This window comes from Entelurus aequoreus, linkage group LG18 (assembly GCF_033978785.1).
Source record: "Entelurus aequoreus isolate RoL-2023_Sb linkage group LG18, RoL_Eaeq_v1.1, whole genome shotgun sequence".
Lineage (NCBI taxonomy): Eukaryota > Metazoa > Chordata > Actinopteri > Syngnathiformes > Syngnathidae > Entelurus > Entelurus aequoreus.
This window is the reverse complement of record NC_084748.1, coordinates 52,254,475-52,264,466: the sequence shown is the minus strand read 5'-3', so window position 1 is coordinate 52,264,466 and position 9,992 is coordinate 52,254,475. Positions and strand designations below refer to the sequence as shown.

At 48.9% G+C, this 9,992-nt stretch overlaps 1 protein-coding gene across 1 annotated transcript; it reads right to left on the bottom strand.

Moving 5' to 3' along the window:
- Positions 1-3,048: 3,048 nt before the first annotated feature.
- LOC133633448 (proline-rich protein 36-like) lies at positions 3,049-6,696 on the bottom strand. Its single transcript, XM_062025974.1, has one exon. The coding sequence runs from the start codon at positions 6,694-6,696 to the stop codon at positions 3,049-3,051; it is 3,648 nt and encodes a 1,215-aa protein (XP_061881958.1).
- Between the last annotated feature and the right edge of the window lie 3,296 nt (positions 6,697-9,992).

The following is a 9,992-nucleotide window of genomic DNA, read 5'->3' as shown; positions in this document are numbered from 1 at the left end:
TCAAGTCTGAGACTTGCATGTCCACACTGAAAACATGTCCTTAGTGCTCAAGTCTGAGACTTGCATGTCCACACGTGAAAACATGTCCTTAGTGCTCAAGTCTGAGACTTGCATGTCCACACGTGAAAACATGTCCTTAGTGCTCAAGTCTGAGACTTGCATGTCCACACGTGAAAACATGTCCTTAGTGCTCAAGTCTGAGACTTGCATGTCCACACGTGAAAACATGTCCTTAGTGCTCAAGTCTGAGACTTGCATGTCCACACTGAAAACATGTCCTTAGTGCTCAAGTCTGAGACTTGCATGTCCACACGTGAAACATGTCCTTAGTGCTCAAGTCTGAGACTTGCATGTCCACACGTGAAAACATGTCCTTAGTGCTCAAGTCTGAGACTTGCATGTCCACACGTGAAAACATGTCCTTCAGTGCTCAGTCTGAGACTTGCACTGTCCACACGTGAAAACATGTCCTTAGTTGCTCAAGTCTGAGACTTGCATGTCCACACGTGAAAACATGTCTTAAGTGCTCAGGGCTGAGACTTCATGTCCTCACTGAACAGTCCAGTGCTCATCTGAGTGACCTGCATCCATGAATCTATGTTTGTGTGTCTGAATACATGACATCTATGTTTGTGTGTCTGAATACATGAATCTATGTTTGTGTGTCTGAATACATGAATCTATGTTTGTGTGTCTGAATACATGAATCTATGTTTGTGTGTCTGAATACATGAATCTATGTTTGTGTGTCTGAATACATGAATCTATGTTTGTGTGTCTGAATACATGAATCTATGTTTGTGTGTCTGAATACATGAATCTATGTTTGGTGTGTCTGAATACATGAATCTATGTTTGTGTGTCTGAATACATGAATCTATGTTTGTGTGTCTGAATACATGAATCTATGTTTGTGTGTCTGAATACATGAATCTATGTTTGTGTGTCTGAATACATGAATCTATGTTTGTGTGTCTGAATACATGAATCTATGTTTGTGTGTCTGAATACATGAATCTATGTTTGTGTGTCTGAATACATGAATCTATGTTTGTGTGTCTGAATACATGAATCTATGTTTGTGTGTCTGAATACATGAATCTATGTTTGTGTGTCTGAATACATGAATCTATGTTTGTGTGTCTGAATACATGAATCTATGTTGTGTGTCTGAATACATGAATCTATGTTTGTGTGTCTGAATACATGAATCTATGTTTGTGTGTCTGAATACATGAATCTATGTTTGTGTGTCTGAATACATGAATCTATGTTTGTGTGTCTGAATACATGAATCTATGTTTGTGTGTCTGAATACATGAATCTATGTTTGTGTGTCTGAATACATGAATCTATGTTTGTGTGTCTGAATACATGAATCTATGTTTGTGTGTCTGAATACATGAATCTATGTTTGTGTGTCTGAATACATGAATCTATGTTTGTGTGTCCTGAATACATGAATCTATGTTTGTGTGTCTGAATACATGAATCTATGTTTGTGTGTCTGAATACATTAATCTATGTTGTGTGTGTCTGAATACATGAATCTATGTTTGTGTGTCTGAATACATGAATCTATGTTTGTGTGTCTGACATACATGAATCTATGTTTGTGTGTCTGAATACATGAATCTATGTTTGTGTGTCTGAATACATGAATCTATGTTTGTGTGTCTGATACATGAATCTATGTTTGTGTTCTGAATACATGAATCTATGTTTGTGTGTCTGAATACATGAATCTATGTTTGTGTGTCTGAATACATGAATCTATGTTTGTGTGTCTGAATACATGAATCTATGTTTGTGTGTCTGAATACATGAATCTATGTTTGTGTGTCTGAATACATGAATCTATGTTTGTGTGTCTGAATACAAGAATCTATGTTGTGTGTCTGAATACATGAATCTATGTTTGTGTGTCTGAATACATGAATCTATTTTGGGTGTCTGAATACATGACATCTATGTTGTGTGTCTGAATACATGAATCTATGTTAGTGTGTCTGAATACATGAATCTATGTTTGTGTGTCTGAATACATGAATCTATGTTTGTGTGTCTGAATACATGAATCTATGTTTGTGTGTCTGAATACATGAATCTATGTTTGTGTGTCTGAATACATGAATCTATGTTTGTGTGTCTGAATACATGAATCTAGTGTTTGTGTGTCTGAATACATGAATCTATGTTTGTGTGTCTGAATACATGAATCTATGTTTGTGTGTCTGATACATGAATCTATGTTTGTGTGTCTGAATACATGAATCTATGTTTGTGTGTCTGAATACATGAATCTATGTTTGTGTGATCTGAATACATGAAATCTATGTTTGTGTCTGAATACATGAATCTATGTTTGTGTGTCTGAATACATGAATCTATGTTTGTGTGTCTGAATACATGAATCTATGTTTGTGTGTCTGAATACATGAATCTATGTTTGTGTGTCTGAATACATGAATCTATGTTGTGTGTCTGAATACATGAATCTATGTTGTGTGTCTGAATACATGAATCTATGTTTGTGTGTCTGAATACATGAATCTATGTTTGTGTGTCTGAATACATGAATCTATGTTTGTGTGTCTGAATACATGATCTATGTATGTGTCTGATACAGAATCTATGTTGTGGTAGGATACATGAATCTATGTTTGTGTCTGAATACATGAATCTATGTTTGTGTGTCTGAATACATGAATCTATTGTTTGTGTGTATGGATACATTAATCTATGTTTGTGTGTCTGAATACATGAATCTATGTTAGTGTGTCTGAATACATGAATCTATGTTTGTGTGTCTGAATACATTATCTATGTTTGTGTGTCTGAATACTTTAAAGGCCTACTGAAAGCCACTACTAGCGACCACGCAGTCTGATAGTTTGATATATCAATGATGAAATCTTAACATTGCAACACATGCCAATACGGCCGGGTTAACTTATAAAGTGACATTTTAAATTTCCCGCGAAACTTCCGCTTGAAAACGTCTATGTATGATGAAAAAGCAAAACGCCCTCCTTACACCTATCTTTTCTATGATGTCCTCCAACAAATGGCTCCATTTAGCCAGGGCTCCAATGGTGGGTTGGCGGAGCTCCAATGGTGGCGTTGGCCGGGAGCTCCAATGGTGGCGTTGGGCAGGAGCTCCAATGGTGGCGTTGGCAGGAGCTCCAATGGTGGCGTGCCGGGAGCTCCAATGGTGGCGTTTGGGCAGGAGCTCCAAGGATGGCGTTGGCCGGGAGCTCCATGGTGGCGTTGGCCGGGAGCTCCAATGGTGGCGTTGGGCAGGAGCTCCAATGGTGGCGTTGGCCGGGAGCTCCAATGGTGGCGTTGGCCGGGAGCTCCAATGGTGGCGTTGGGCAGGAGCTCCAATGGTGGCGTTGGCCGGGAGCTCCAATGGTGGCGTTGGGCAGGAGCTCCAAGGATGGCGTTGGCTAGGAGCTCCAATGGTGGCGTTGGCCGGGAGCTCCAATGGTGGCGTTGGGCAGGAGCTCCAATGGTGGCGTTGGCCGGGAGCTCCAATGGTGCGTTGGCCGGGAGCTCCAATGGTGGCGTTGGGCAGGAGCTCAAGGATGGCGTTGGCTGGGAGCTCTCAATGGTGGCGTTGGCCGGGAGCTCCAATGGTGGCGTTGGCAGGAGCTCAATGGTGGCGATTGGCCGGGAGCTCCAATGGTGGCGTTGGCCGGGAGCTCCAATGGTGGCGTTGGGCAGGAGCTCAATGGTGGCGTTGGCCGGGAGCTCCAATGGTGGCGTTGGGCAGGAGCTCCAAGGATGGCGTTGGCTGGGAGCTCCAATGGTGGCGTTGGCCGGGAGCTCCAATGGTGGCGTTGGGCAGGAGCTCCAATGGTGGCGTTGGCCGGGAGCTCCAATGGTGGCGTTGGCCGGGAGCTCCAATGGTGGCGTTGGGCAGGAGCTCCAAGGATGGCGTTGGCTGGGAGCTCCAATGGTGGCGTTGGCCGGGAGCTCCAATGGTGGCGTTGGCCGGGAGCTCCAATGGTGGCGTTGGGCAGGAGCTCCAAGGATGGCGTTGGCCGGTGAGCTCCAATGGTGGCGTTGGGCAGGAGCTCCAATGGTGGCGTTGGCCGGGAGCTCCAATGGTGGCGTTGGGCAGGAGCTCCAAGGATGGCGTTGGCCGGGAGCTCCAATGGTGGCGTTGGCCGGGAGCTCCAATGGTGGCGTTGGGCAGGAGCTCCAAGGATGGCGTTGGCCGGGAGCTCCAATGGTGGCGTTGGGCAGGAGCTCCAAGGATGGCGTTGGCCAGGAGCTCCAAGGATGAGGCGTTGGCCGGGAGCTCCAAGGATGGCGTTGGCCGGGAGCTCCAATGGTGGCGTTGGCCGGGAGCTCCAATGGTGGCGTTGGGCAGGAGCTCCAAGGATGGCGTTGGCTGGGAGCTCCAATGGTGGCGTTGGCCGGGAGCTCCAATGGTGGCGTTGGGCAGGAGCTCCAATGGTGGCGTTGGCCGGGAGCTCCAATGGTGGCGTTGGCCGGGAGCTCCAATGGTGGCGTTGGGCAGGAGCACCAAGGATGGCGTTGGCTGGGAGCTCCAATGGTGGCGTTGGCCGGGAGCTCCAATGGTGGCGTTGGCCGGGAGCTCCAATGGTGGCGTTGGGCAGGAGCTCCAAGGATGGCGTTGGCCGGGAGCTCCAATGGTGGCGTTGGGCAGGAGCTCCAATGGTGGCGTTGGCCGGGAGCTCCAATGGTGGCGTTGGGCAGGAGCTCCAATGGTGGCGTTGGCCGGGAGCTCCAATGGTGGCGTTGGCCGGGAGCTCCAATGGTGGCGTTGGGCAGGAGCTCCAATGGTGGCGTTGGCCGGGAGCTCCAATGGTGGCGTTGGGCAGGAGCTCCAAGGATGGCGTTGGCTGGGAGCTCCAATGGTGGCGTTGGCCGGGAGCTCCAATGGTGGCGTTGGGCAGGAGCTCCAAGGGTGGCGTTGGCCGGGAGCTCCAATGGTGGCGTTGGCCGGGAGCTCCAATGGTGGCGTTGGGCAGGAGCTCCAAGGATGGCGTTGGCTGGGAGCTCCAATGGTGGCGTTGGCCGGGAGCTCCAATGGTGGCGTTGGCCGGGAGCTCCAATGGTGGCGTTGGGCAGGAGCTCCAAGGATGGCGTTGGCCGGGAGCTCCAATGGTGGCGTTGGGCAGGAGCTCCAATGGTGGCGTTGGCCGGGAGCTCCAATGGTGGCGTTGGGCAGGAGCTCCAAGGATGGCGTTGGCCGGGAGCTCCAATGGTGGCGTTGGCCGGGAGCTCCAATGGTGGCGTTGGGCAGGAGCTCCAAGGATGGCGTTGGCCGGGAGCTCCAATGGTGGCGTTGGGCAGGAGCTCCAAGGATGGCGTTGGCCAGGAGCTCCAAGGATGGCGTTGGCCGGGAGCTCCAAGGATGGCGTTGGCCGGGAGCTCCAATGGTGGCGTTGGCCGGGAGCTCCAATGGTGGCGTTGGGCAGGAGCTCCAAGGATGGCGTTGGCTGGGAGCTCCAATGGTGGCGTTGGCCGGGAGCTCCAATGGTGGCGTTGGGCAGGAGCTCCAATGGTGGCGTTGGCCGGGAGCTCCAATGGTGGCGTTGGCCGGGAGCTCCAATGGTGGCGTTGGGCAGGAGCACCAAGGATGGCGTTGGCTGGGAGCTCCAATGGTGGCGTTGGCCGGGAGCTCCAATGGTGGCGTTGGCCGGGAGCTCCAATGGTGGCGTTGGGCAGGAGCTCCAAGGATGGCGTTGGCCGGGAGCTCCAATGGTGGCGTTGGCCGGGAGCTCCAATGGTGGCGTTGGGCGGGAGCTCCAATGGTGGCGTTGGGCAGGAGCTCCAAGGATGGCGTTGGCCGGGAGCTCCAATGGTGGCGTTGGCCGGGAGCTCCAATGGTGGCGTTGGGCAGGAGCTCCAAGGATGGCGTTGGCCGGGAGCTCCAATGGTGGCGTTGGGCAGGAGCTCCAAGGATGGCGTTGGCCAGGAGCTCCAAGGATGGCGTTGGCCGGGAGCTCCAAGGATGGCGTTGGCCGGGAGCTCCAATGGTGGCGTTGGCCGGGAGCTCCAATGGTGGCGTTGGCCGGGAGCTCCAATGGTGGCGTTGGCCGGGAGCTCCAATGGTGGCGTTGGCCGGGAGCTCCAATGGTGGCGTTGGGCAGGAGCTCCAAGGATGGCGTTGGCCGGGAGCTCCAATGGTGGCGTTGGGCAGGAGCTCCAATGGTGGCGTTGGCCGGGAGCTCCAATGGTGGCGTTGGGCAGGAGCTCCAAGGATGGCGTTGGCCGGGAGCTCCAATGGTGGCGTTGGCCGGGAGCTCCAATGGTGGCGTTGGGCAGGAGCTCCAAGGATGGCGTTGGCCGGGAGCTCCAATGGTGGCGTTGGGCAGGAGCTCCAAGGATGGCGTTGGCCAGGAGCTCCAAGGATGGCGTTGGCCGGGAGCTCCAAGGATGGCGTTGGCCGGGAGCTCCAATGGTGGCGTTGGCCGGGAGCTCCAATGGTGGCGTTGGCCGGGAGCTCCAATGGTGGCGTTGGCCGGGAGCTCCAATGGTGGCGTTGGCCGAGAGCTCCAATGGTGGCGTTGGCCGGGAGCTCCAATGGTGGCGTTGGCCGGGAGCTCCAAGGATGGCGTTGGCCGGGAGCTCCAAGGATGGCGTTGGCCGGGAGCTCCAATGGTGGCGTTGGCCGGGAGCTCCAATGGTGGCGTTGGCCGGGAGCTCCACCACGGCCATAGTTTTCACGCTCACATCAGATCTAATAAGATGATAGAAATGTGCGAGCAGCAAAAATACATCAAAACTCTTGCAGATCTTCCCACTTTAGGTCTTTTCTTTGTTCCCTAATGTGAAAGCAGTGCCTGAATGAAGAGCAAGGTGTGGCAGACTTTAACAGCAGAGGAGGTTTGTTATTCAATTTAAAGACAGCATTTATGCTCTATTGACAAACAACGTATTGGGCGTCATTATGTTTCTTTTTTCAAGCAGCTTGCAGATATCCAGATGGAGAGGGATGAAAAGAAATGAACACTTTGAAGGAAGAGATCGATCAAACGGAAGACAGACGGTGGAGGTGTGTGTGTGTGTGTGTGTGTGTGTGTGTGTGTGTGTGTGTGTGTGTGTGTGTGTGTGTGTGTGTGTGTGTGTGTGTGTGTGTGTGTGTGTGTGTGTGTGTGTGTGTGTGTGTGTGTGTGTGTGTGTGTGTGTGTGTGTGTGTGTGTGTCTGGGGGGGGGGGGGGGGGTATTGGAAAGAGCCACAGAGCAGCAGAGCAGCAGAGCAGCAGGTTCCCAAACAGAGAGACAGTTAATGGAGGGTTGATAATGGACAACTTTGAGGAGAAAATAGACTTGTTTTCTTGACTCTCTGACAGAAATAGACACTTTATGTACTGATGGTCCTAATGCACTCAACTATTTCCATCACTTTTTAAACACTACTTCCTCTCACTTTTACAGGACAATTAAAGGCCTACTGAAATGATTTTTTTTTATTTAAACGGGGATAGCAGATCTATTCTATGTGTCATACTTGATCATTTCGCGATATTGCCATATTTTTGCTGAAAGGATTTAGTATAGAACAACGACGATAAAGATTGCAACTTTTGGTATCTGATAAAAAAAAGGCTTGCACCTACCGGAAGTAGCGTGACGTAGTCAGTTGAACATATACGCAAAGTTCCCTATTGTTTACAATGATGGCCGCATGAAGTGAGAGAGATTCGGACCGAGAAAGCGACAATTTCCCCATTAATTTGAGCGAGGATGAAAGATTTGTGGATGAGTAAAGTGCAAGTGAAGGACTAGTGGGGAGTTGAAGCTATTCAGATAGGGAAGATGCTGTGAGAGGCGGGGGTGACCTGATATTCAGCTGGGAATGACTACAACAGTAAATAAACACAAGACATATATATACTCTATTAGCCACAACACAACCAGGCTTATATTTAATATGACATAAATTAATCCTGCATAAAAACACCTACCTGTTTGTTATGCTAGCTCCTAGCTCCTCTGCTAGCTCCTAGCTCCATAGAACACGCCAATACAATTCAAACACCTGATCAACACACACAATCACTCAGCCCAAAAGACCGTTCACCTAACCCAAGGTTCATAAAGCTTATATATTTTTAAAAAGTTACGTACGTGACGCGCACGTACGGTACGGTACGTGTTATGCTATCTCCTATGCTAGCTCCTAGCTCCATAGAACACACCAATACAATTCAAACACCTGATCAACACACACAATCACTCAGCCCAAAAGACCGTTCACCTAACCCAAGGTTCATAAGCTTATATATTTTAAAAAGTTACGTACATACGCAAAAAAAAGTTGCGCACATACGGTCAAGCGATCAAATGTTTAGAAGCCAAAGCTGCATACTCACAGTAGCACGTCTGCGTCTTTGTCATCCAAATCAAAGTAATCCTGGTAAGAGTCTGTGTTGTCCCAGTTCTCTACAGGCGTCTGTGTATCCAAGTCAAATGTCCTCCTGGTTAGAGTCTCTGTTATCCGAGTTCTTCCATCTTGACTGCATCTTTCGGGAATGTAAACAAAGAAGCGCACTGTTGTGGCTGACTACGTTCGAAAAATACGTCCATTTCGCACCGACAACTTTCTTCTTTGCTTGCTCGGCTTCCTTCTTCATAATGCAATGAACATGATTGCAACAGATTCACCAACACAGATGTCCAGAATACTGTGGAATTATGAAATGAAAACAGAGCTTTTTCGTATTGGCTTCAATGTGGAAGGCATACCCGTGTTCCCCGGGCTACGTCACGCGCATACGTCATCCTCAGAGGCGTTTCGAACCGGAAGTTTAGCGGCAAATTTAAAATGTCACTTTATAAGTTAACCCGGCCGTATTGGCATGTGTTATAATGTTAAGATTTCATCATTGATATATAAACTATCAGATTGCGTGGTCGGTAGTAGTGGCTTTCAGTAGGCCTTTAAAGACATGGGAAAGGTGTGATGTTGCTGCTCTTGTGAATAGAGAGGAGAGATGCAATATCTGCTGATTTAGGATTAAGATTAAAGATTAAAGTAGCAATGATTGTCACACACACACTAGATGTGGTGACATTTGTCCTCTGCATTTGTCCCATCCCCTTGGGGAGCAGTGGGCAGCAGCGGCGCCGCGCCCGGGAATCATTTTGGTGATTTAACCCCCAACTCCAACCCTTGATGCTGAGTGCCACTGGGATTTCAACTCCAACCTACCGATCTCAGGGCGGACACTCTAACCACTAGGCCACTGAGTTGCTGCTCTTGTTAATAGAGAGAAGAGATGCGATATCTGCTGATTTAGGAGTTGCTGCTCTTGTGAATAGAGAGAAGAGATGCAATATCTGCTGATTTAGGAGTTGCTGCTCTTGTGAATAGAGAGAAGAGATGCAATATCTGCTGATTTAGGAGTTGCTGCTCTTGTGAATAGAGAGAAGAGATGCGATATCTGCTGATTTAGGAGTTGCTGCTCTTGTTAATAGAGAGAAGAGATGCAATATCTGCTGATTTAGGAGTTGCTGCTCTTGTGAATAGAGAGAAGAGATGCAATATCTGCTGATTTCGGAGTTGCTGCTCTTGTGAATAGAGAGAAGAGATGCAATATCTGCTGATTTAGGAGTTGCTGCTCTTGTGAATAGAGAGAAGAGATGCAATATCTGCTGATTTAGGAGTTGCTGCTCTTGTGAATAGAGAGAAGAGATGCAATATCTGCTGATTTAGGAGTTGCTGCTCTTGTGAATAGAGAGAAGAGATGCAATATCTGCTGATTTAGGAGTTGCTGCTCTTGTGAATAGAGAGAAGAGATGCGATATCTGCTGATTTAGGAGTTGCTGCTCTTGTGAATAGAGAGAAGAGATGCTATATCTGCTGATTTAGGAGTTGCTGCTCTTGTGAATAGAGAGAAGAGATGCGATATCTGCTGATTTAGGAGTTGCTGCTCTTGTGAATAGAGAGAAGAGATGCAATATCTGCTGATTTAGGAGTTGCTGCTCTTGTGAATAGAGAGAAGAGATGC

What these genes read in the sequence shown, in the direction of transcription:
- LOC133633448 (XM_062025974.1), bottom strand. Translation starts at nt 6,696, where the DNA reads ATGGCCGTGGTGGAGCTCCCGGCCAACGCCACCATTGGAGCTCCCGGC.